The 27,805-nt window shown below is 34.6% G+C and overlaps 2 protein-coding genes and 1 non-coding gene across 9 annotated transcripts in view; 2 read left to right on the top strand and 1 right to left on the bottom strand.

The window, feature by feature from the left end:
* The window catches only part of Tyn (trynity), a 161,750-nt gene that overhangs the window by 36,084 nt on the left and 97,861 nt on the right, over nucleotides 1-27,805 (top strand). The window contains exon 1 of one of the 6 annotated variants that reach the window (XM_070314775.1): nucleotides 13,058-13,115. The exons of the other annotated variants lie outside the window; for them this stretch is intronic. The gene's annotated coding sequence lies outside the window, so the exon portion shown is untranslated. Of the gene's footprint in view, nucleotides 1-13,057; nucleotides 13,116-27,805 lie in introns of those variants that run through there. 6 annotated transcript variants of the gene reach the window in all.
* On the bottom strand, nucleotides 702-23,353 carry LOC138943535 (nose resistant to fluoxetine protein 6). 2 transcript variants are annotated; one of them, XM_070314472.1, is made up of 13 exons: nucleotides 22,091-23,353; nucleotides 18,028-18,224; nucleotides 15,280-15,488; nucleotides 5,672-5,925; nucleotides 5,407-5,577; nucleotides 5,008-5,101; nucleotides 4,815-4,934; nucleotides 4,498-4,663; nucleotides 3,896-4,071; nucleotides 3,158-3,287; nucleotides 2,510-2,833; nucleotides 1,639-1,813; nucleotides 702-1,393 (listed from the first exon to the last, which is right to left on the bottom strand). In XM_070314472.1, exons 1-12 carry the CDS (start codon nucleotides 22,536-22,538, stop codon nucleotides 1,688-1,690), a joined length of 2,415 nt encoding a protein of 804 aa, XP_070170573.1. In that variant the 5' UTR covers nucleotides 22,539-23,353; the 3' UTR covers nucleotides 702-1,393; nucleotides 1,639-1,687. The 2 variants fall into 2 exon arrangements, with proteins under 2 accessions (XP_070170573.1, XP_070170654.1); XM_070314553.1 differs by having other exon boundaries at nucleotides 2,516-2,833.
* Trnal-cag (transfer RNA leucine (anticodon CAG)) lies at nucleotides 27,385-27,468 on the top strand. Its single transcript has one exon. It is a non-coding gene; the product is annotated as a tRNA-Leu (tRNA).

The raw sequence follows: 27,805 nt of genomic DNA, 5'->3' as shown, positions 1-27,805 counted from the left end.
CACGTACCATTTTATGACTGCTGATGGCAGAAAAGGAAAGCGGGCTTTTGTGCTCGTCCAGATATGCTAGCAAGTCTAAATTGATATGCAGACTCGCAGATTTACTTTGGTTTGATATAAAGGCAAATTATGTGTGCTGTGAATGAGCTTTGTGACTTTGGAAAGGAATCCGTATCACGTTATACACGCGTATTATTAAATAAATTTAATATTATTTGAAATGTGTTATATGCAATAAAAATAGTTTTCAGATATTTAACAGTGAGGTATCGGTAAAAAAATTAAGAAATCGAAAAAAATGATATGTATCGTTCAGTGTAAATATAATATATAGCTTTCTTTGTGTGTAAAACTTCTATAGTAATATGATAAGGTATATTATACATTTCATTTTATTTATTTGTATTTCCTCAATTTTTTGCGATATATTTCTCATTTTTTAAATTATTGAACTGTCAGCTATGTCGCATGATTTGCATCTGAAATGATGAATGTCACACATGTTTCTCTTTACGCTGTTCTCCCGATTGAATTTATTATTGTATATATTATACGTTGTTCGATTATACACTGACAATTGTACGATAAAAGTATTGTTCAGTTTGAATATTGCCATAGTCAGTTTTTTTTATATTTTTTATTCACACAAGAAATTACAAAAGACCGATACGTATTACAATGTATCTCCAACGTGTTGCACACTTGAGCGTTCTTCATATTATACATTACCTGATATATATTTATGGCTAGATTTTTCCTCGACACAAAAGATTCCTGTAGATATGTACGGGGCGCGAAAAAATAATTTCTTAGCTTACGTGACTTTATATTCCATAACCAGCGATTTACGCTTTGCTGGGTACGGAGAATGTCTTCCTATCTATTATGTAAATAAACGATACTCGCATTAGCAGAATCGTACTGTTTAATTCATAGTCGTAATCCCGTATCAAGATTTGGAGAGAATTTGTGTATTCAGCTATTTCAATTCTATCGTTTCTGCAAAAGACTGCAATCATAAAATCGAGAAATTTCTACAAAACTGAGAGAATTATATTTTTTCAGTTATTTTTAATTACTTTTTACATTGGCCGTATTGTTCTATTTCTGCGGTGATTGATTACATTTTCGAAAAGCTATTTAGTATTTTGTTATCCCTTCTTTACTCATTAATAACAATAAATTGATTTATGAGCGATTTCTGTTGGGAGAGAAACTTTAAGGGGATTTAAGATTGTTTCACGAGATGAATTGTCATCGAGAGAGACTTTTCATGTACGACATTATTATTAAAAATCGAATATCCGCGATTTATAATCATGAATACGTTCCAAAGAAGTAGTCGATAATTCATCTTCCAGTTGAGCTTGAAATTCGGAACAACGTCCCTTACCTGCAAGAAATATCGATACGTAAATAAAAAAAAAAAATTTCCGGATATTTTCACGATATTCATATCGATTGTCTTTTTTTTTATTAATTTATAATTATTATTATTGCGCTTTTTTATATTAATATAAATTATAAATATCTGAATTTTACGATTATGGCGCATAAGCGACGAGCTCATAGTTGCAATGTATCTCTATAGTCACTATTGATCTGATAACTTACGCTTCATAATTTCTACATACTTACCGCGTTAAACAATCGCATTTGTCCTTTTATCGATCCAAACAATCGCATTCTATCTCACCCTCTTCTGCGAGGTGAATGCTATTTTCAACAAGTTTACCACTGGTGCCTCGAAGGCGAGGGAAATACAGAATGACAGCAGGTACGATGCTACCAAGTTACCGAAATAGACGATGAGCTGTGGGAGAAACATATATAATCTTAACATTTTCCGTATTAGAAATAAAATCAAAATATTTTATATACATAATTCATGTTAGAATTTTATATGTGCAAGACGATAGCATCTATTATACAGTGATATGTCATATAGTATGGTTGGATAGGATTTTATACCTAAAAATAAATCGAAAATATATAAAATGAGATTTTTCTTATACGAAGGGTCATTTTTTGGGGGGGGGGGGAATGGAAAGTTATATTTTGTCTTCTTTAAACTTTAATGTTTGTACTACATCAAAAAGTGTTGAAATTGTAACGGTTATCAAATTATGATTACGATTATAATATTCTATTTTCAAAAAATGAATATTTTTTTTTTCTTTTACAAATAAATACTTCTGATATATTTTATAAATTTCAATTATTTTCTATTTCTTTTTTCTAAATACTATGTTGACTTTTTTTATTCATGCTATAGATAATTAAAAATTATTCAAGCTCTCTTGCGACGTAAAGAAGTAATAAGTTTATTAATTTTTAAAATCGATTGTTTGAAAATGTAATCTTGTAAATAATTTTATTCTATATTTTCATTTTCAACATTTTTCCATAAAATCAGAATTATCTTCGTTGCATTGACAAAAAAGGATCATTCTATGAAAATATATCGTAGCCCTATAAAATAATTTAATAATCTGAAAATTTTCTTTACGCTTACGACGATCCCATTGTGAAGATGTAACGGCCCATCCATTTGTGTACTCGTGATCATCATAATAACGGGATGCACTAGATAGGTGCAATATGTGAGTCTCGAGAGTGGATACATTAGTCTTAGCGAGAGTAAACTGTCAATCATTCGTGCCGATCCTGTGCAACATTGGATCACGATAAAAGCAACGGCCATCGCCCATGCGGTGTGAGCCAAGGCCGCATATATGGAGCTCACCAGCACCGTCAAATTTCCGGGATACAGCCCATATACCACCGAAAACATGATCATTGCGGATAATATCCAGCCGATTAACTCTGCTCCCTAGAAAATTGAGATTCTCTTATCTACTCTTTTTTATGAAAAATTTTACGCTATAAAGCAGATACTTATCGCGATATAAACGAATAGCATTATTTAACGTTTATTATTAGTGTATTTATATATAAATTGCTCGAATATAAATATTTATCATTTTTTGCATAATTTCGTTTCTTTTTATTGTTCACGTTCTCGCCCATTTTATCGATATCTTGATTTTTTGCCAATTATTTCGTCGGTAAATTCGCGAATATATCGCTGATCGATTGACCGAATGGTTGACTTTTAAAAACGTAAAACCATTGCGAACAATATCGACATACTCACCGTAGGTAACTTTAATTGACATTTCGTTTTAAAGAGGATATATCCAGTGATTGTGCCAACGAAATACGGGCCCGCTCTTAACCAGGGTTTATCATAGAGCTCATCGAAAAGGGCAAATGGCTCCTGGATCCTATGCGAAAACTTAGATAAAGGAATTACGCAGTGTGTACCGGCGCAATGAAATTGCCGCATCGGCAGGCGAATAATGCAAAGTACAATGCCGATAAAGCGTTCTATAATAGACGCCAGCTGAAATTAAAGCCTGTTTCCAATTACAGGCGATGCAGGTGAGACCGCATCTCGATTGTTATGTTTCATAGAATAGCCGCGCGAATAGAGTGTAATTTTTCTCTTGATATAATTAAGACTTTTTTTTTGATTAGTAAGATATATTTTAATATTTTTCAACTTGTATAAGCAATTTTAACGTCGACTCATCTTAAATAATTCGAACTTACGACAAATATTTTTAATTATAAATTTTTTATATTTTTCAAAATTATTGAAATATTATCTCTGTACTGTTATTTATATGTAATCTAGGTGTTTTCTAAATTTAATTTGAAATTTAATTTTGCCAAGTTATACGAATTAATATCATGAGGCAGTAAACGTATTCAAAGGGTCATTAAACACTAAGTAGATTTCGAGAAACCGCGACATATATATATATATATATATATATATATGCATGTGTGACGAACGTATAGTATCGATCGGGAATCTCTCGTACATTACCTGGCTATGTAATCGTTGCTGTAGGCTACGGAGAACGTAGTGAAACATGAAGAGGCTATCAAAAGAAAAACGATAACGACCCCGGTCTTGAAATATTTGACGGAGAGCAAAAGAAGAAGTATCCCAAGGACGTAGAATTGCGTGTCGTTTGCCATATACCAGCTCCACAGCATACACTAGAAAGTTATTAATGCAATAATCGCGTATCTCGATTACTGAGGAGATCGCGCATCGCGATAAGTTGCGAAAGTCCCATGTAAGAAAACTCGAACGAGGAAAAATTTATCGTGAAAGTAACGCATTAAATATCACTTTGACATAGAAACATTCTAACAATTCTCTCGCTCATTAACTGTCGTTGAGAGTACATTAATAATAAAAATCTCTTTTTACTTAATCGCATCTTATTTCTCAACAATTGCGTTTATTATTTCTAATCATTTAATGTTTAAATCGCTACGGTTAGATCGCGCCAGGTGCTGTTGCGCAAAATGCACCTAAGAAGTTTCATATTACGTTGAAAGCTTTGTCCCGCGAGCGATACATAGTAGTAAGAAAAAAGGGAAGATACATTAGGATAAGCGAAACGTAAATCATCTTACCATTTCCGTGCGCGGATATAGAGAGTTCAAATAAAGCGCATTTCGCCACCAGAATTTCTCACAAGTTAGATGATCGATAATAACAGGTGAAAAGACTGTCTTCGCCTGAGCGTGCTTTATGGCAATCTCGTTCATTCCCAACACAAAGAGATAAGCCGGTGTCAATCTTTGTGAAAGGAGGAAACCAGAGGTCAAGATAAAAGGATTTGTACATTATCCATAATTTATCCGCGAATTAAATTGTTTCGTGTGAAAAGAGACGTTACTCTCTTCACGCGTAAATTACATAATATAATATAATCGCGAAATACATTTACCTGACAAATCGATACAGAATCATGATAACGAATTTGGTGGAACTTGTCTTCAAGAAGTTGCCCTTTTCCGTATTCAGATTACCCAGGGATCGATAGAAGAGTATAGTCACCAATAAACCGCTGCGCGAGATATTGTCACAAGAGTTAATATCTTCCTAATTAAAGTAGAAGCTTATCGTACATTGTTCCTCACCTGATAAAAAAGAAAGTATCTACGGAGAATGTTGCGTTACTGATAGTCTGGAACATGAAATTCCTCTCCGTGACTGTTCGCAGTGTCTTGTTCTCTGTAAAGCGTAACGAGGAAACGCTTAACTTCGCGAAATAGAGCCGGTGAAAGTATGCATGTTGCAAGCGGGGAAGAGTCTCGATTAGCGCCTCTCAGGAAATCCGATACATTCCGTTACGTCATAACGTCGCTCAATTGCATTGAAAGCTATTTATAGAAAGTAGAGCAAGCCGATCGGTTCCAAGTGCTATTAATCGAATATACAATTTTCATGCATTATCGTGTTCTCGACGCTTCCACGAGTCACTTCGCTATTCGCTTGGTTCGGAAAATAGTCCTTCGGAAAAAACATCGTAAAATTACCCGCGATGGAAAAAACTTGGAGATACGTGTGCACCATGACGACCCATCCCAACGAGAATACCCGAAGACCGTGAAGACAAGTTAAACTATCCTTGGCCGCAGGATCGGTGCTAATGATCTTACTTCCGTTGACGGTGGGGCTGAACGCGAGCAAGCATCTCAGCCAGAATCCTGAAAAAAAAAAGTGACGACGAAAGCGACGTCAAGGAATTTAAGAATATCTGGCTCAAGAAGATATATCGACAAGATTATATATGTCAACGACCTTCGCCATCATTTTTCCCCTGAATAGGGTTCTCTTTTTGCGGATGCTTCGTCCCCTTTTCGATCAGCTCCTGACCGTTCTCCTGTCCCATCGAGATCCTGCGGTCTTGATTCAGATTCTTATCCACGAAATCATTGGTCTTGTCGTTGTTATTCGACACGCTCGATGACTCGACGTCCCCCATCGGGGAAAATGATCTATATTCATACACGGTTGCGCAGATCATCAACATCAATATCGCGCCGCCAATGGCTCTAAAAAGTAACAGTTTAATAAATTTATTATGAAACAGTCTAAAATGAATTAAATAAAGTTAAAATTAAGATGATAGTAAGATACATTAAAAATATATATATAATATATTTTTATTTTCTATACACAATTTTTATATATGAAAATTAATTTATGAATTTGTGAAATTAATTTATAATTGTAAACTTATGCAATTGTAGGTAATAAAAAAATTATATTTTATTTTTATTTTTTGGGATGCTTTGATTTTTTGTCAAAGAGTGTATATAGATTAATGATGAAAAAACATCATAAAAAAAGAATATTCAAATAATATAAATATTTTTTTTTTATAAGGTATAAAACAAAAAACAAAATTGATCTGGGTTGCTGTATTATGTTATTAATAATTTATCAAGTAAAAAGAAAATTATAGTTACGCTATAGTTAGAAGTTAATTACGAAAATATATTTCGGTCTCTTAATTGATTAATTTTTAATAGATAAGAAGAATTTTTTTAAATATTAGAGATGCGGATTAGAATTATTAGATAATGAATCAAATTAAATTATACAAATACTCTTTTAATTAAATTCTGATACTTAATAAATTAAATATGTAAATCTTTATGTATGTAGAATTTCTTAGAAATTCTCATAACGTAATAGAGTTGTCACAAGATCAAACGAGAAGATAGGTAAAGTTAACGCTAATTTAGCGAGGTATATGGCGAGTAAAAGATTAAGCGGATTGTCTGATGACGATGGTAGAAATCACCGTCTTTAGGAACGCTTTTAGTCACGGTTTTACACTTGGCTCGTAAAGTGGAAGCGCAAGAAGTTCTATAACCATGCGCATCACTTTTGTTCACCGCTAACAATACTAACTTCTGCATTCAACGCTCATGTGTTTATGTGTGTGTGTGTATGTATGTGTATATATATATATATGTGTGTGTGTGTGTGTGCTTATTGTATCATAGAAGGATGGGGGTTTATACATTGTTATGGTGATATATACGCGGCCGGAAATTTCGCAAGTCATATCGCTTTACAAACGCATTCGATGATATCGGAAGAGAATTGAAAAACAAGAAATCGATTATGACCGTGCGATTTAATAACGAAATATTACCGAGTGTACTATATAGAAGTATGCTAACTTTTTCAATTTTCGATTGAACAGTGCATTGGTTATACGGTCATTGAATTCGCGAAAGAGCTTAATGTTTCGAGAGATTAAACTCGGAAAACTAATCGTACGATTTTCCGCAATTGCATTTCAATTTAATCTCTCACAAATTAATGTTATCCATTACGCGTATATAACAGCTGTTAGGCCTAGAAACTAGAATATTTAGGCAATTACTTTAGTTTCTTGTGGAATTCTATTATCGTTGTGGATTTTAGTAGCACAAATGATTTTAGACGAGATATATAATTATCTGCTTTAAATAGGGATTTTTGCGATGTAAATATTTCATCGTTAAATATATTTTCGTTAAAATATGCTCGCAATTTTAATTTACAACTCGGTTGCAAATTGTGATGCGATTAATCACGATGGACATGAATTTACAGACAGTTTTGCGATGAAAGATTGACATCTCCGTCCTTTATTACGGAATTATATTGAACGTAATATCGAATTTGCACGTTAAAGATTAACGCATGATTGGGATTTATAATTGATAGACGTGCTGCAGAATAATTACACGAGAATTTAATAACATCTCCGTGATTTGCATTTAAAGGTATTTATAAATCGATTTTCACTCTAATTAATCGACGTTTATTATCACAGGAATGTTATTGTTTTTTGAAGAATTTCAATTAATTATTTGCATGGAATTACGGATAAATATATTTGAAAATATTGAAGTATACATAAATGAAAAGAAAGATTTTCATGTTATTTTTAAAATTTTTATGTTCAATTTTTCTCTATTTTATTATACAATATTATATACAATATAATTGTTTTATTATATTTGATTGAAATATTGGAAGTTATTTTGTAGCGTGTCTTATTTACGTATTTCCGGACACCGATACAAAACCACGAAAAAAATAGACGGATAAAGCGGGTTTGGACAGTGAATTTTGCAGTTTCGGGCCGTACATTATTTTCGTTGTAGAAACTTCCGCCTTATATCTTCTTGTCAGCCTTAAATTATTATTTTTGTCGGAATCAGCTAGGGGGAAAAGACTTTTGCGGATTTTTTTATCTCCCCACAGCACATTCTCGCGCGGCTTAAACACCACTCTCCTGGCGCGAAATAGTATGGCAACACAGACATCCTTCGTTTTCTTCACATTTAACCCATTTTAACGCGCTACTACCTGCGAATCCTGGTGAAGAGAAAAACAAGCAGAAGCGATCTGAAGCGGTCCGAAACAAAAGTTTCACGAGAGAAGTTTCCGTCGCAACTTTCTTTTTTTCGCTTTTTTTCTTCTTTTTCGTCTTTCTTACCAACCTGTATTTTCGCTACTCTGATTTAATCCTTCGACTACAGTCTCCGCTTGTAACTTTCATCGACTAAAAAAGCTTTCTTTCTCACTTTACCGAGCATGCCGTGGAATAAATTGCAAGCTTTCGACAGTCGCTACGAAATCGTTGGTGTATACATGGAAATTGCTATAAATCTGGATATAAAGGGCAATTTTCTTTTTTAAATTTTATTAATGTTTTATAGTATTTTATGATGTTTTATATATCTTTTAAGGTTTTTTCGATCTTGATTGACCACTGTATCTATTCTTTCGGTATAAATTAAGCGCATTTTTTCACATTGCAATCTTATAATATATTTATCGCAAGGTTACAATATTTCTCAAATATAGCCAAATGTGCAGAATCACATATCTTAAGTCTTAAGTTAGGAATAAAAAATGATTGATAATTTTTTTCCACGACATCATATATGTAGAAGAAAAATACCGGAATTAAACATAGGTTTTCTAAATCCATATGATCCGAAATTAATTCGGGTATATTATCTATCGTTATAAATTTTTATAAATTTTTTGCGCGACAATAAAATGGCATGTCGGCTTAGTACTTTTCTTCCTCCATATATGAATGTGTGTAGATATGCAATTGAAATTTATTGAAATCGCGAGATAAGCCGGATACCACGTATATGGTAATATAGTTGCACATCTGACGGTTTTCATTTCCGTAAACGATTTAATGGATTGGACCCGAGCGTGTACTCTGGACACAATTTGCATCCGTGGCGAGGCCCGCATTCCGCCGGAATGCAGACGACAGCGCAAGCACTTTCACGCTACTCGCCGGTGGCTTTCTATAATCTTACGTAATACATGTAGGTCCACACATGCGTGCAAGTGCGCGCGATACATGCTCGGCCGACGCATAATTGCACTCCGGACATCTTAGTTAGCATCGCTCTCTTGAGAGTTAATTTTTTTAACTCTTAAGCCCAGTTAAGCAATTTCTTCTTAGCTTATGCATTTTATTTCCGTTTCTGTAACAGGTTGTCAAACTTGATCTATTCTAGAGCAGTAATCACATAACGATTGCAAAATAATATACTTGAAAGAGTGACAGATTTTTTTCTCGCGATAGTTTTGTGCGAATATTCAAATTTTTGTAGCATTGGACGTTGTTTATTTCTCTGACGTTGAAAAATAAACTGTCTGTTGTTTTGTTTGTCAACCGCGCAGCGCGAACTGCTGCCGTGTAAATATCATCTTGGATCTGTGTAGCAACGCGATAAATATCGTTTAACTTGCATTCAAGAGAGATACCGGAAAGCGTCTATATCAAACTTTAAAGGATCATACGTACATGTAACGATCTATCACGTGGTTTATATAGACGTAGCATTATCTGTAGCGATTTTTGAAGGATCACGTGTCGAGGATTATGACATATTGCACTCGCAAGGATTATTTACGACCCACACCATTTTACTCTCATTCCAACTTGGTGAACTGAGTTATACATATGTATCTCGAGATTTCGGTCGCAATTGATTATTCTGACTTTACCATTGTATATCGGAAACTTGATTCACGTTTAAACTCATATATTATTTGTATTTCGCTTCGCGTTATTATCAATATTGTGAAATATCATAAAGCTTTGTTAAGTATTTTAATATTTTAATATTAATTCTTCCATTAAATTCTCATCTTTATCGCATATTTTTAACTGGTAAATTCGCATCATTATTTTTATCTCGATTCGTTAATAATAATCCCTTTAGTACAATAATATATATTATTTTATATAAAATATCAACGCGCGCCGGGAAAACGTTATGTTAACGATGTAATTATTTAACGCAATTTTATTGATCACGTATTATGGAAGAAGGCTATACGACGTGAAGCAACTATCGATTTAGCATAATTTAAAACTGTAATAACTTAGCAAGCTCGTCGCGTTGCTGCGTAGCGAAGGGCCTTATTTATCCCGTTTGATTTATCCACGTTGTCTTTACATCGCGTTTAGGGGAACTACGCGAAGTTTTTTCACTTTGCTTCTCGACAGCGAAATGACTCGAGGATGTTTTACGACTCGATAATAAATTGCGAACTGCCGTCGTCCTAGCGTAAAAGGACGACGCTATTATTACCTTTGTCAAGTAATAATATAGTCGGATTTATTCTCAGAAAAAATTGTATTTGTATCGGGAGAAATTCGAGATGTATCTCTATTCTCATACCGTTTGTCGTTTGGGTCATTCGAAAATCGTTTCGAGAAATCAGAAATGAAAATCAGAAAATGCCGCGTATCTGAATACCGTGAAATTTTTCGTGAGTTAATTCGTGCGAACCGGTCTCTCTCTCTCTCTCTCTCTCTCTCTCTCTCTCTCTCTCTTTCTATACCGATGCAAAATGACTTTTTGAAGCAGGCATGTGCCGTGAAATCGGGCCATTAGATAGTAAGTCTCCTTGGAAGTTGAACTGTGCAATTTCTCTGCGTCGGACAATCCCGCATTGTCGTTCTCGTTATTTCATCGTTATGCATTATCGCAAGGACACGTCACGTTACTCTGCAATAGTATTATAGTTGCAACTGGGACGTTTCGAGGCATCGTCAGATTTAAAGGACTGTCTCTCACATCAGCTTTATTTCATATGCTACAGCTTTCAATCGATAACAACGCATTCTTCTAAATATAAACGAATATTTTCTCGGAACCGCGTATGCATTAGCAATCAAATATTAAAAACTGTTGCGAGTTAAAAAGTAGTGACTAATCAATTGTTCACTTTTAATTTAATCTGCTTTACGAAGATATGTGAGTCAATTGAATTGAATTGGGAATTGTAAAAATTCTAGAATAAATTTCAGAATTCTATTGACAAATACAAATTTTGTGCAATATCTATCGATTTTCTCGAAATTCCATTTTCACGGATATTTTCACTAGGGAAAAACTGATATATATCTACATGGATTGATCTAATAGAAAAATAGAAAATTTTCTACCTACGATTACCGATGCGATGCACGCTTTTTATTTATTTATTTATTTATTTATTTTTTTTTTCTATTTCTCGGTGATATATACATGTACGTGTCCGGCAATCGACCGGTTTAACGGATGCTTCGTAATTTCATTACGAATTACGTAACGCGTGTCTCTCCCGACATAGGGAGATGATTAACGTTCTAGGCCGACGAGAAGAAAAAAAAATCTGCTTTCCCGTTTCTTACACTAAATGCAAGCAATTCGCAATTACCAAGCCTATATAAATAATGCCGTGTCGCTTTTACGCAACAATCATTATCTATGTAATAATATCGCGATAATATCGCATCAGTAAATCGATCTTTTAACAATTGTGAACACGAGACACATAATATACTTGTGAAATTACTCATCATTATGTCGATGCGATTTTTTTCCTATAATATTAATTCAATCTAATTTTCAGTCATTCTATTGTTTAATACTAAGGTTACCATTATTTTCTCATGACTAATTAAATGTTAGTCAGGTATATTATACGGTCAAAAGTCTTATAATAACATATATAAATTCGCAGTGTTTTTATAAAGTCAGGTAGATTATAAAAACAGATATGTGTGAATGAACATTAATAGAATATTATGGTATATGTATATGAATGACACATGTTTGCTGTGACTCGTAATATCTTATTCATATTTGCGTAATTTGAAAGGAAAATGATTAAGGTAAACGATGGAAAAATATGCATTTTTTAAAAATGCATCCAAGGTAGAATCACGAAGCGTATAGGGCTCGCGTGTCCGACGAAGCGTCCCGTTCTCATTTAGACGCAGAGTTAATTTTCAATTGGAAAATTACGCAATATTTTACATGACGTTACATCGCGATGACTACATTACTGATGTGAGCCTGGTCTTGGAAAAAGATTAGGACAGCGGTTACATCGCGTCGATCTGCGCAATGATACTTGCTCAATTTGACATCCATGATACGTCGCGTCCGGCTTGTTATAATATTTGCGCTCACCATGTGTGCAAACGTCAGATCGCCATTACGCAAGGCGATCGACGCGTATCGCAATTCTCTTTCTCTTTTTCCTCTCGATAGTGAAACGCAACCGCGAAAGTATGCTAAGTGCCACGTAGCTTTGGCACTAACTCCAAACAACCGGTCGCCAATATTTTTTCCGTCGAGCGTAAATTAGAAAACTTGCCGTGAAAGAGAAAAAGGGGAGAGGCCGCTCTTCTCTTGGACTTGTTCCGAGTGCTTTCGGCGCGTTTCGTGCACTATATACCATATTTATGTGTAAACTTCGCTTTCCCTCCCGCGAGAGAGGGGCTTGTCTTCTGAATCGAGGAATATTAAGGACGCCGAGAGTTAAGATCGAAGCTGTTAACTTAACCAACTTAAACCAAGTTAAATTGAAAGCTTTCATAAGTAATAGACTTCTCGATTAAGTTTGCGCGCTAAGTTGTCTTGTTCGATTATATGCGGTTTTGAATCGTGCGAAACACACACATACATACCATATACGTAGCTTATATGAATCGAGCTTTCTCGCTCTTACAGAGAATGTATCATCTTCATTCGTGCAATCGAGTGTGATGACAGCGTCAAGTACAGCGTGGTACATATCGCCTGACGAGATTGCGCAATGGCGAAAAATCTCGCGATATTAATTCATTGCCACGGTGTTAATGTACCGCGTGTCCGCGAGCTACGATGTCGCTTGTATACCTGTCGTATAACCATCAGTTCACGTGCGTAATACACTTTTTCTTAACACGCATTTTCTTCCTCCGCGGGTGCACTGTTTACATAATCGGCCGATGTACGTTTCTCGATCGCGAAATATTAATAATCGAGCATGTCGCCGATATCGTTTACCATCGAGCCGATTAAAAAGGAAAGGGACAGTCCGGCCAAAGTGCAACTTTCGATCGGGCAACATCGAGTGGAAAAATAAATGTACGAGTTCTTCGAAAGGCCGGAATCGGCTTACGTGTCTCTCCATACGCGGAGCCCATTAATGAAGCTCGAACTTTGGATTATATTCCAAAGTTCGACTGTAATCCAGAATTAGCCTCAGCTATTGCTTTCTCCAGCACGTCGTAGACATAACTTCTGTCGCGGATCGAACTTTTCGAAAGCCGTAACTGCAATATACGCGATTAATAGTATATATTCCTCAGTAGTCTCTTTCAGTTCAACACAGTTTGCATCAGTTATGCAACGAGAACTTAAACTAAATTCCCACATTTAGAAGTATAATTCATTTGTAATACCATATACAGTTCAGTTTTAATCTGTTTAGCAATATTTATTTGAATTGAAAGAAATTCCATTAATTGCATTCGCATCGCTAATATAAAAAACCGTTATTGTTATCGATATTAATTTCTTACGCACTCTCTCTCTCTCTCCTTTTTTTTTTATTTTTTATTTTTTTTTTTTTTTAATAACTGGTGGTGCACGTTATTAAAAACTATAAATTTCTTTGTGGGGATAAAAAAGCTTCTGAAAACAAAAGGTTGAACACTGTATATAACGTTCTAGGATTTACTAGAGACATTTTTAAGGATTATCTTCGCTGCATGATCCTAGCGGACTTATTTTTTTACGGGAATTAAAGTTAAGAGAGGTACAATTAATTATTGTTAAAACTCCAGCCATATGCCGATACGTGTCTAATTAGAATGCATCATTTTTATTATGTCACGTCACATATTAATTTAAGTAGATTTTATTTTATAGACATCGAAGCGACTTACTCACGAAGATAAAATTTTCACGATTGCGTCGCGTATAGTGCAATTATAAAACTTCTGCGTCAATCGCACAATCACTGTATCACGGGAACGTGCAATTATACATTTCGCAAATACAAACTGTTACGTGTTCGTTTTGAAGTGAATGTACAATATAAGCATGGATATCTCACAATTTCGCTCGGATATTTCATATCAATATGTAACCGATAGACGGCCATTGAATTTTTCCGCGCGTTTTCATCTTTTATTTTTATATCGCAGATGGAAATGCAGAACATACTTTATAAAAAATTGATAAAGCAAAATTTCATAACGTTGCATGCATCGAAGTAAATAAAGCTTTCAAAATACACTCTGATGTTGAATATCGATGTAAATATTTCGGACCTCGGTTTATTTTTTCGTTTAAAAGAAATCGGCTCCTCTTGATAAAAAAAAAAAAAAAAAAAAAAAAAAAAAAAAAAAAAAAAATCGATATTTTAGTTTAAAAATATTCTGTATACACCTAATCTAGTTCAATAGCTCTTTTATTAAGCTATTTAAATTGTTCGATTAATACGAATACCAATGCAATTGCGAACGAAATTATATTCAAATTAGAATAAATATTTCGATCGATGAAAAATATGTTGCTCGACCGTGAGGTTTTGGTTCTTCTTCAATATTGCGGGAGACTTTTGTATTCGAATATAAAAGGAGGAGGTACTCGCTCGTTTGCCGAAAGTACGGCAAGCTAGTTTCATAAGTTTCGCCGAAGCATCGTGTCCCGGAATGAAATTTTCCAAGTTGTGTGTCGTTAGACAGTTCAAGTGTATTGCTCACTTTAAACCGTATGAATAATATTTTTTTACTCCGTCTCTCATCTAAAATGCTATGAAAAATTACATTGCGTATAAACACAATATTAAGTGATATAAATAGATAGTAATTCTAATACATACAGATCGATACTCATAAAATGAAATTAAATAATAACAACATTGTTGCGCTATCTTTCGACCGAATTGATAACGATGTCGAATTGCGTGATTTGGAGAAGTCATATCATAAAGTCTACCACCCGGAATGGCGGGTAAATCCCGTCCGAGTAAACAATTTACGGGCCGTAAGAGGATTTTTTTCAAGCTGTAAGAGGATTTTTAAGATTACTCACGAGAGCACGTAAAATTTGGGATCCTGCCAGGCGCAGTAATTGCTAGATGGCACGGGCTTCACCGTAACAATGTGAATCTTCGGGCCGCTCGATCGATAGGTCGAATTGCCCTCGCGTTCGACTCTATCAGCGCTGGCCCTTAGCATCGAGGTCAGGGATGCGCGGTCGCATGTACCTGGCAGACAGAGACCCAAAAATACCTGACGTGTCTGGAAAGAAAATGAAACGATGTCGTTATAGAGTAAAAAATGTTCTCTCTATCCCTTACCAAAGTTATTTGATTAATAAATCTTGTTGCGAACAGAGTGGGAAAAGAGGAGAAAAAAATTCTCTTTTCCCACAAAAAAAAAAAAAAAAAAAAAAAAAATCTAAGGATGTATATCGATTTATTACAAAAAATTCTGACCGAGAAATATATTCTTTGAAAATCGATATACGTACTTGTATCCTTTGCGATGCTTTTACACGTAAAAAATAGCGGTGAATATTGCAAACTTTTTCGGCGAATAATCTAATCTGCCGGTAAATTCTTTATCTAGATTAAAAGGATTTTTTCGCACAAAAATACAATGACAACTGTCGAATCCGCCCCAATATTCGAGATTATAATCTTCGTCTGGTCGCATAGAGCTATCGATCGCGTAGCAACGGGAATGGGAATCTCCGGTTGCGAAAAAAACGCAGTTTCCACTTTTTTTTTCGTCGGCTCTTGGCACACAAGCCGCGTGCAATTTCATTTTCTTTTTTTGCTCTCTCTCCTCTCGTCGCAGTCGATAAAACGACTTTTTTTTTAACTCTAAGAGCTTGATTTTATTGAATTTAGAAGTCCTAGTTCTGAATCGACACGACGCTCTTTCATTATTTAGCGATAACTTATATTCCTGCGTCGAGAAATCGCGCGAAATCGCTTAAACGGGAAATTATAGTAATTAACACATAATGATATCACTTAACTTTGCAAGAATAATAAAATTAGAAACTAGAAACGCCGATTTTCCAATGCTTGAAACAATGGTACTGAGAAACTTTGAGGAACAAATAATCGAACAATCTTATTAGTGCAAATTGAAATTTTATTTTGCCAATCGGAAATTAAACTGGCACGCCAGCTGTTACTAGATCTTTGACTTAACCAAAATGCGATTAGTCTGTGTCCTAATATCCTTTACTGTTTTCGGCAAACTTAAGAAAGGTTTTTGTCACATATTTGAATTTTATTCATTAATTCGCGAGATTATAGGATATAAGGAGAATATAAGACATGTGGCATTCCTTTATACATGTTCAGTTTGCCTCGTTAAAGACGTTTTCAAAATTGCCATGTTTATTTGCAGTTTAAAATTACGATTTAAATTTAGAAAATTATTAAAATTTTTTGTAATAAAAAAGAGGAAAAAATTGAGAGCATTTCTAAGTATTATATACCATGTGGGTTTATATATATATATATATATAATTTCACTAAATCGAGTTTATATTAAATTTCTCTCTCAATTTTAAATAATCCGGTCAGCCGATTTAATAAAAAGTTTTGAAGTGTTCTATTCTTTAAAATGATAGAATCAGATTTTTGAGAGAATTGGAATTTTGATATGGATAGATCATTTGATAGATTATTTTTTAAAGAGTCAGAGATCTACGATGCTATTATATGAATTATTATATGAGTTATTTATCAACCAAGCTCATGATGCACTGCCTCAGTTTAATATATATATATATTGTATAAATCAAATCTCTAATCCGAATATAATGATATGGGTGCCGGTTTTGAGAAGAAAATATGAATGACAAAAATATGCTAATAATAAAATACATAAACGCTTGAAAATTTATTTCCCGTATGTGTTATCAAAACGTATCGCGATTGAATGAAATATATTATTGCGTGTGAATTATTTATAATACAGGTATATAAAGAATACAAGTTTATTATTTAGCTCAAACGTCAATTAAATGATCAACTATCAAGCAAACTTGGCGCAACTAAAAATATATTATAGGCATCTCATATCTGTCTTATTAGAAATTAAATGACTAAATACATAAATAATCGTTTATTATTACACAATTACATACGTTTTCGTTGATCTCGCGCCACTGTCATCGCTGCCAAGCGCGAATTATTTACGGTACGATCTAACTCAATACGTTCAAACAAATGATTGATGAATAATCCGATAATCCATGCGATCTCATGACGATTTCGTCAGTTCGCGATGGCGTCGATGCGCGCTTAATTAATTTCTGCAGTAGTTTATCCACACAATCGCTACGCATTCGGGAGTGTACTCGGAATGGTGAAATTGTCGTCGAGTAGTAAATACAGTAATCCACAAAACGCGCCTTGTGTCATAATATCTGCTTCGTTGCACTCTACTATGTAGAATGTAAATCAACCGTGGCGATGATAAAATTGTACAACAAGATGTAGACTTACTTGTTCAAGAAGTTGAAAAGCAATATTTTATTCTCGTAAATTGTTTAATATATTTTATTTATCCAACCATATATATAATTAATTGTATCAAGTATAAAAAAATATATTTATATATCTATTATTATATATTTAGAAACATGTATCTACGTGTGTGTATAATTATATCATCGATTATACACATATACAAATTAATAATTAAAATATTTAATATATCGCGAAAACTTTTCTGTAATCATGTCTCTCTCGATAAGCAAAGAGTTTTATAAAACGGCGAAAGAAAACTGTTACAAAAAGGGCCGATGACTTACCGAAAAATCGACTTCCTTCGGGAGATTTAAATAAAGCCTCGCAACGTGGAATTTGAGAGGAAAGGGTGGCTGCTCGTTGTCGTCTGTTACGCTTTTTCCGTTGGTGACATTGAGCTCCTTGCAAAGGGTGCTCGAGCCTAACCAGAAGCCGTTACCAAAATGGAATTGCGAGGAATAGCGGCCGCTCGCGTCCGACACTGTAAAGAAAAGCCGGATGAAACGTTGAGAAATATTGTCGATCATCGGGGCGGAACGAGCGAGATAAACGTGCGTCGCGTTGTCGCGCGACTCTTATCGCGTGTCTCTCAAAAGAGAAAGATCCTTCCGAGATGGCCATTTCGCGAAACGAGCGTGCTCGACGACGTGCGAAAAATTCGCACGAGTCTCATGACAGCTTGCACGCCACGTGCTCTCTCTCTCGAGAAAACTCTCGAAATCGCTCCAGATACGATCCAGCTACCCGGATGCTGCGCGTTTCGGTATAACTTTTTCTTTTCCTCCCGACTTTCTCTCGTTGGAAAAAAAAAAAAAAAAAAAAAACTGCTTTACAACCATCTGCACCGAGAGCGCAATGAAATTTCGTCGTTCCAAATTACCCGAAGAACCCAAATAACGTGGGCTATCGGCGGAAGGTTCATTGCCAGTTACGTAAAACGACTTGGGCTGACCACCAGAGTAGAAAGTGTAATGGGGCGGGCTGCATAAATCGATGTTCCCGTCGGCTGAACACTATTATAAGAACGTAATACGCGCGTTCTGTTAACGCGAAAGTAATCAATTTTGTGCGATAATTTAAAAGCATTGGTATTACGCAAATAAACACGCGCGGAAACTCTAACAAGCCGTATCGTAAGCGGCGTTGCAATATAGTTTCTCGACGTAGACAATATATCTCTCGACACTCGTTTATGTTTGGAAGATGATTTGATTGCTCAGCGAAAATTCGATTTTTGGACAGCATAATTTTATAATCTGTACCTATATACATATACATGCACACGCGATTTTATTACGTAGTTAGGGAAAGTCACTATGTGGAATTTGACTTTAGTTCTGACTTCTTAGCGAAAGTTGAACCGTTGGATTCCATAATTTTATAATCTATACCTATATATATATATATATGATTTATAACGTGGTTAGAAAGAGCTATAAAGTCACTACGGAATTGTCTTGAGCCACAAAGCCACACTGCTGCACTTTGGCAGAGGAATTTGCAACAATGGCGTAACTGCGACGGATTAATGACAACTTGGCTTTAGGAATAATGACTCGTCGTTGCGTTATGACAGCTGCGAGATCGGGGAGACGTCGAAAGAAATTACGTAACGCAAGCTCGGGGAGCGTTTGGAAACAATCCTCGTGATAGCGGACAAAATGCAATGCAACTTTTTATTGCCTGTCGCCCGGCGACTTGATAATTGCCCAAGTTTATTACCTTCGCTTATATTTCACGATTACGTTGCTTAACGTAATTATTTTCGTTGCCTATAGAATTATATTACGGATCGACTTAAACGTATTTTAAATCTTCGCGATGACAATTGTATCCACATGCGTCATATTTATCATCTTTCTCATCATATTAATTAATTTAATTAGCTTTCCACATAATTTTTCAAAATTTTTCCATATATACAGGGTGTCCCCAATTTAAACGGCAAAACTTCAAGAACGTGTAGGGTACCGAAAAACTAAGACAACAAGTCCTTTAGAGGTTTGCTCGTTTTTCCTCCATTTTGGAGAAAATCGCAAAAATTCCATCTCTCATTGTCAGTTGCTCTCTTGAGTTGATTGGCACCGAATAAACTTTCTGCTTCAAGGTTCCTTACATATGTAAACACTTGATGTTATCCTTTACGATGCCTATCAATTCAAGAGAGCAATTAAGAGATCGAATCATAGATACGGTGCACCAAATATCACTAGAGCCAATGTCTAGCTGCAATTAATGAGGTCAGTGCTAGATGTAATGCTTGCATTGCTGCAAGAGGGCAACATTTTGAACAATATCTGCATTAAATAGATGATAACATAAATGAAATGTAAATAAATAAATAAAAAAACAAAAACTTGTTCTGTTTCTTTTTCGTGAACAAACCTCTAAAGGACTTTCTGTCTCAGCTTTTCGGTCCCCTACACGCTCCTAAAGTTTTGCCATTTAAATTGAGGACACCCTGTATATATAATGACATTTCATAAGAGATAAAGTCTCATTAATCAGAGTCAGGGATAAAATAATTATCTCCGGCAATTAGCATCGCTCTCTAAGCATAATTGCAACTCTGCTCGTTTTCGAACCGCTGTCACGTACGCCCGGATCGGCAGTCGCGCGAAGATACACCTGCCGGGGGTCGCGTGTCGCGAATTACAATTGCAATTTCGCAATTTTCGTGGCGCGCCTGGCCGCCGGCGCATCCGTCGTTATATCGACGTTATTACCGCGGGTATACCGATAATGCGAACGCGGCGTTTTCGCGAGCCGTGACCGGAAATCGCTGTAGATCTGCAGGTGACTCCGCAGCACCGCAGGCTCCTGGCTTTGACGCAGCAGTTGGGTGCTTTCATCGCGAACTCGATTGCGCGCTTCGCCTTTCTCAGCTTTCTAAAATCACGGGCGGCACCACGTGCAGCAACGATATTCTTTTTAGTAGCGGCTGTTATTATTACTTAATTACCGATAACGTTGCTTGCGCAAGATAATTTATACATGTACTCCCTCCACGCTCCTCTCTTAATTTAGTTACGTGCGTTATATCATTGCAATTTTTGTCGCGAATATAGTCGCGAACGATAATTTTTTACAATTGCTGCATCGTTGAATAATGCGAGAAGGATTTTCATATAGCAGATGGAATTTGCGCGTGCAAAAATGTCAAGAGGGGTTCTTGCTCAATCGGAAATATTATCGGAATATTGTGGAAATTCTCTTTCTCTCTCTCTGAATAAAACATACACAATGTGTGTGACAAATATATACATTTCTCGGTCATCGTTTAATTCTTATGAACGTATACAAATATATATCTACGTTTATCATCGAGCTTGATAGAAAAAAAAAAATGTTTTTTATGATGCTATTCTATAGAAAATAATCTAAATATATAAATAAATTAATAGAAAATATTCTATAGAAAATAATCTAAATATATAAATAAATTAATAGAAAATATATAACATGACACGGATAAAAATAAAAATATGAAGAATGTGTAAAAGTTTATATAAAGAGGATAAAATGTTAAGATTCTTTTGATTTATACGAAAAGTTCTCTTTAAGATAAATTTCGAAAACACTCGCTAAAACAATTGTGCGCTTCATTTCGAATTCAAGAAGTTTAAGAGTTTATGTGAGCGCATTTCATTTGCACGACTTTAGTGTTGATTTTCTTCCGAATCCTATATATAAAATATCATGTTCGGGATAATAAATTTCATTTTCTTTTGTGACATTCATGGAAAACTTTGTAAAAATTTCTGATGTAAAATGTTAAAAAGTTCACTAAATTAAATTGTAAACTGGGTCAGAGCATTTCGATTATTACAAGATGGAAGAATGTAAAAGTTTCATAAAGTAATGGAATCTTTAGCGAGCCACTCTTGCCTGACAATCATATAATAGTCATAGATCTAATCGAATATATAAATGCAAATGTCTCTAGATATCTAGATTAATATTCACCGACCAAAAATATTTTCTTAATTGATTATGATTTATTGTTACAAAAAAATCAAATTTTTTTATCATCCTATGACTATGCTGTCATGACTTTTTTATATTTACTTGGATTTATAATTCGTAATTATTATTTTTTTTCTCTCTCTTTCTTCGTGTCGTGTCATTTTTAAAAAGTCGTATATTCTCGTCAAAATTTTTATTCAGGATATGAAACGAAAGCGATAAGGAATTTAGATTACTTTTATAATGTAGACAATTGCGATGATTATCATACTGGTATGATGTATTTAAATTACTCAAATTATTTAATGTAAAAATATCTAGATGGGGGAGAATCTGGAAAGTTTTTTTAAATATATTTTAATTAATTAGAATAATACTTACTCCTCGCGGCCCAGATTTTCCCGCTTCTCAGCGCGCCGAGGAACCTTTCCATATCCCTTCGACATTCATCCTGAAGTTTCCCAGGCACTCTGGCCCATCTAAGAGGATCGTAAAGATCGGCGAGCCACTGTATACTATTAGCCGTTTTTTCGAGTTTCTCCTTCATAAAATCGATGTCGAGATCCCGATGCTCCTCTTCGCTCCTGTCGAACATTTTCAAGTAGTTTTTCCAATCTAGTTCCGGATTATTTTTGCTGAAGGCAATTAAAGGCTTCCTAGATTCATTTTTCTCGTTCGCGTACTCCGTTGTATTAAAGTTTGACATCTTCGTGCCGATCGAAGCAAATTTCTGCGGTTTGCTTAGTTTGAGGATGTTCGATTCCTTCTCCGCGAGTATCGCGCGGACGACAAGTAGGATCACGAGAAGGTAACTCGATGGATGTGCCATGTTATCTTCGTTTATTATTAAAGATGTCCCCGTGCAAAATCCACTTGCGCTTTAGAAAAAAACGATCGACTAGATTTTAGGAGATCGAGCTCATCGATTTCCGTCGTTAAGTTCTCCGGATACCGTCATCTTAACACTCGATGAAATTCCTCCGAGAATAATGCCGTTGTAATAAGTGTTTACTCAATTGAATTCTCGAGCATACTCGAAGTGATATGCGAATGCGAGAAATGTCGATTCGGTACGCAGAATTCGGGGAATCACGCTTGTTCGTGCTGCTGATTTTAACGAGCACACACAAGCACGTGCAAATTCGCTCTCGAGATTGCGACGGTTTAGCGAATAAACCAACTTCAATATCGTGAAAGTGACAATAATTATAGAAAGTTTCTTTGTATAATGGTCTACGATAGACCCGTAACTTTTGAAATGTTTAATATGATCAATGGAAAAATCTAAATATTAGATGTGTCGTATTTAATTAAAAATCTCTTTGTTTCAATATATATACTTAAAATATTTTATATGCAAGATTTTTTTTCACTTTCCGTCTCGATGTGAAATTTTAGAATATATAAGATGTATTAATATCAACGTTTATTATGTCAGACGTCTTTTTAAATTTCACTAATATACCGATTTAAAGAAAAAGTCATATGAATGTCGTTTTATCATACGAGAAGAGTCTGTCAGATCTCACTTCGCGATCGCACGACACGCGCACGTTTTTTTTTCACTGATTGGCGTTGACGAGGAAAAAAAAATCACGGGGGATGCTTCCAAAGCTGGGAAGGAGGCGCCCGCACATATGACAGGCTAAGGATCACGCACTGAATGGAACGAATAAAGTCCGCTGCAGTGTTCGCTCGCGGACAGCGGGTTCCCCTTTCTCTTACGACGATGCACTTTACCGCCATAAATGCGTTTCCTTCTCCGAGTCGCAAAGAAATGCCATGGCTCGGGCCGGTTTTTTCACTGTGCTCGATAGAAGACCTGTCGAATCGAATAACTATTTTATAATAATATTGACGGAATGTCATATCAGCTGTTATCTTTATAAAATATCTTTTGTCAAACACTTTTATGTAAATCGTACTTCAAATTTTTAATGAAAGTTTCATGAAATACATATCCTTTCATCTCGTAATATCATCGTAATTTTTCTGGAAAAAAAAATGCGCTTCTATGATTGAATACGTCCCATTTTTAATTATTAATCGGCATATCTCTGATAATAACAAAGCATGGCTTTACATAATTGTAATAATAATGCGGGTATATCACGCAATAAGAGATTACACATGCGGATATAGAGACTTGCTTATGTAAAACGACAATTTACTTTTCAAATTTCTCTAATAAAAATGCAGTTCCTAGTCTCACTCCTCGCTTTACACTGTAACAACAATTATCTTATATGATAGGTTGCGCAAAGGCAAGCGGTTCATGTTTTTGATATTAGATAAGTATCTCGAAAGAGATATCTATGTATACTCTGCAACAAGTGTTATCCGTCTATGCATATGTCTTATATAAATTAGAGAAAGATTCAATCGCTAAAAAAGATGGCATATAAATTTAATTCTCGACAGAAGCGGTTTATTTACATTACGATACGCATAATCGCGTATTACTGTATTGCATAGATAGCGTTCGAGTGGTTCAATTACGATCAATCCAATAATATTGTTATTATTGGAGTATTAATTGCCTATTACGTTCTATGCGTTACTTGAGGTTTCGTCTGTTTCCGAGGAAACGGCGTCATGATGATAATTTTCCCATTACACGTGTCGCGCTAATACCGAAATCATTTAGTGAGTGATATTGAATATTTAACATCATCATTTGCTCAATCATTTCATGTTCACGAAGCGTGAACACACAGACTATTTTGAATACACAGACTGATACAGAAATGGAACAAGTCCATCCTAAATCCTACGAGGAAGAAAAGGTTTTTATTAATGACGGTCTCACGCATGTCCTTGACTCGGGAGGGTCTTGTCGCTTAAAATAATAAAGTAAATAAGGGATGAGAGGAGGGTAGGACGATCGATCTCGATTGACATTGGCAGCGAACAGAAGTGGCCAAGTAAGAAGCGGGAATCCACGATGCGAACATTCTTCTCGATAGCATAGTCTGGAAAATATGGAAAAGAGAAGCTCGAGGCGCGAAGGGAATTTTCTTCTCGAGATCTAGCTTATTCGGCTGTAAACAGGTGAAATATGAGTCTGGTATCCGAAAGCAAGTGTTAAGTTTTTTTCACTTTACGGCGATCACAAGAGAGCAGACACCGCTTCAAACTATCTTGTACTAAATTGATAAAATGAAATCTAGTTTTTTTTCGACACAAAAAAATAAACTACCTTTTTTTTTTATGTATGTATGTATGCACGCATAGAATTTTATCGCGCCATCAGAAGAGAGATAAACGAGGGATAATATTAACCGCAGAATCATATTTCCAACGATAAGCTCTTCTCTATGCAATCCATATACTGTACGAAATACGCTTTATGCATTTTTCATCTTCCTTCGTATTGCGGTGACGAAATTGATGACGATCGAGATTCACGTCCCGGATGCAATGGCCGTAAAATGTGTGGTGATGCTTTACAAATCGATTCTCGCTACATAAGCGGATGTTCTTGCAGTCGTTTCTCGAGTTTGTAAAATCCATCGAACTATTGTAAAGCATCTCATACACCGGTGTATAAGCAAGTTGATTCTTATTGATTTTCAAAAAATTTAACCAGCTGAGAACTTTACACAAGAAATGAATAAAAAAAGAATAGCTAAAAATTAATTTTTTTCTCGAAAAGAATTATTCGTGGCCGAAGGTATGTACTTCTTCATTACGATTTCTGACTTCTGCACTTTACTGTACGTGTATTAGCATTAACGTTTTTACATAATTGTATTTTACGAACTCGTAATAAACGCTATTTTAAAATCTTACGAGAAGAAAATCTTACTGAGAAGAGAAAGAAGTAATAACAGTATATCAGTATGCGTCTTCGGCTAAAATTGAGTAATCGAGCAATCTTATGTGACTTATATTTTTTTTCAACGTTTACGTAAAGTTAATGAGAAAAATTGTTACGAACAACTTTTAGCGACTCTCGCCGATCGCGGCGTCCACCGATTTTACATCGACGGTTTCCAAAGTTTCTCCAAATTTCTTAACCCGTCACTCTTTATTATCCGCTCATCTTTATACTCTCATCTTCTCTTTCTCAGAAACAACGTCTGGCAGATCCGGTTGTATGGCTTATGCAACTGAGCTTTCTACGTGATCGGCTGCATACATTCGCGGATTTCAACCGGTCCTCGCTCAGGAAGCGGGAGATCGGTTTCGAATTTTTGCTCTCGTTGCTTTCGATTCATCGCGAAAATCTTCGTACGCATTATGTCGACGTTGAAACATTTTACTTTAATATTAGTGATAAATTCGTTGATTTATATCACATAGATGAAATATAGGTAGCGAAGAGAAATTCGAATATTTAAAATTAAAAAAAAAAAATAACACAAGAAATAATATTAAGCTATATGAAAATATTTCTTGTAAAGAATTCTGATATAGAAAGAGGATATTTTTTGACATTATAAATGAAAAAAAAAATATATATATATATATATTTCATATTATAAACAAAAAATTATATAAATATATTTTTTAGGTGTCACATATAATGTTATTAAACGCTTCTAAAATAAATGATAGTCACAATTCTGAATAATTGTATATAGTCGAGAAATATAACAGATATAAACTATGTATCAAGGGGAAGAATGTACGTTATTTCGAAGATAAGTAGTGCTCAGGGGAATCGACGTTATCTTTCATGCATTTAGATTGATTATATAAGGTAGACGAGTTCTATAAGAGACAATAATCACGTTTTTTTTTTTTTTTTATTAGGAAACCTAAGCTTAAACCGAAAAAATAAATTATTTAATAATAAAATAAAATTGTTTTAATATTACAAATTAAAGATTAATTTATAATCGTCGCATATATATTAAGGATTTATTATTTATTTATTATTATATTTGTATTCAAGTCAAACCATCTTTTAGAAAAAATAATCACAAATTAGAAATATTATTGTAATGATCTACAGCATTTTATATCATCGCTTATGAAAGAGAATGTTCGGTAAATATATGGCAATATATTGGTACAATTGTTACGTATTACTAACGATGTGGAACGCATGTGAAATATGCCAGTCTTTAAATACGGAAGTGAAAGTGAGCATATCGAGGGAAAAAGCTTTCTTTGTCGATCCTGATGTGCGACTCTTCGCTGAGATTTTCTTCTAACCGACATTGAAAAGGAACGTATCTGCAGTCGGTTAAGCGATGTTCATTTTCCATCATTTTCAACGTTATTTTCCCCTTTTTTCGTTGATAATATATAAAGTATAAAGAATTTTATTAAAAAAACTACAGTGATAACTTTTGAAATATTTATGAGTTAGAACCAAAATTAATCATTTAGCTATTTTGGATTTCATATTTGATTATATATATATTCCCATTTTAATATATTTAAAAAAAAATGTTTATCAATCAGAATGATAAGAACTGATTATAAATATAATAAAAGGCAAAAAATTTGACGTTGTTTTGAAATAATTTTTATTTATTGTATTATAATATCGGATTATTTAATACTATATATTGATATATTAATAATAATTCTTGCTTGTTATAATAGTTAAATTTTATTTTTGATATAGCAATATCAACAATTTTCTTGCATTTAATTTCCTTTAATGAGTATTTTGGATTTCGAATATTTATTTATGCATCCTTTACGAAATCCAGTGTAAAGTCAGGATGGCCGAGCGGTCTAAGGCGCTGCGTTCAGGTCGCAGTCCACTTCTGTGGGCGTGGGTTCGAATCCCACTTCTGACAAACTTTTTTTGCTTTTATACACTATAAAATAGAATAAAATATTTTTTGATTACAAATAATTTTTGCAATCAAAAGTTTATATTATGCATCTGTATTCTATACATAGGTGATTATCGAGTTCCGAAATGCAAGCAATTGCACATTTCAGATTGCACATTTATGTATCTCAGATAGACAAGCAAAAATTAATGTTATCTTATTTTTTATTAAAATATTAAGACGTGTTTTTAAAGTGCTATTAAATGTTTTTGCTTGAACCAAGAATTACTTGGAAACACAGTGCATTTTTGAAAATTTTACTACTTGAGATATCATAAGACATGCAATCTTATAAAAG

This window comes from Polyergus mexicanus, unplaced genomic scaffold (genome assembly GCF_030449975.1).
Source record: "Polyergus mexicanus isolate NDT 795.1 unplaced genomic scaffold, iyPolMexi1.0 SCAF_1, whole genome shotgun sequence".
Lineage (NCBI taxonomy): Eukaryota > Metazoa > Arthropoda > Insecta > Hymenoptera > Formicidae > Polyergus > Polyergus mexicanus.
The sequence above is the reverse complement of the archived record's forward strand: the minus strand, read 5'-3'. Positions and strand labels throughout refer to the sequence as shown.

Coding starts and splice junctions, on each gene's coding strand:
- LOC138943535 (XM_070314472.1), bottom strand. CDS start 22,538: ATGGCACATCCATCGAGTTACCTTCTCGTGATCCTACTTGTCGTCCGC. Junction 15,489..18,027: donor CGAAGGAAGTCGATTTTTCG/GTAAGTCATCGG, acceptor TTTTCTTTCCAG/ACACGTCAGGTATTTTTGGG. Junction 5,578..5,671: donor GGGGAAAAATGATGGCGAAG/GTCGTTGACATA, acceptor TTTTTTTTTCAG/GATTCTGGCTGAGATGCTTG.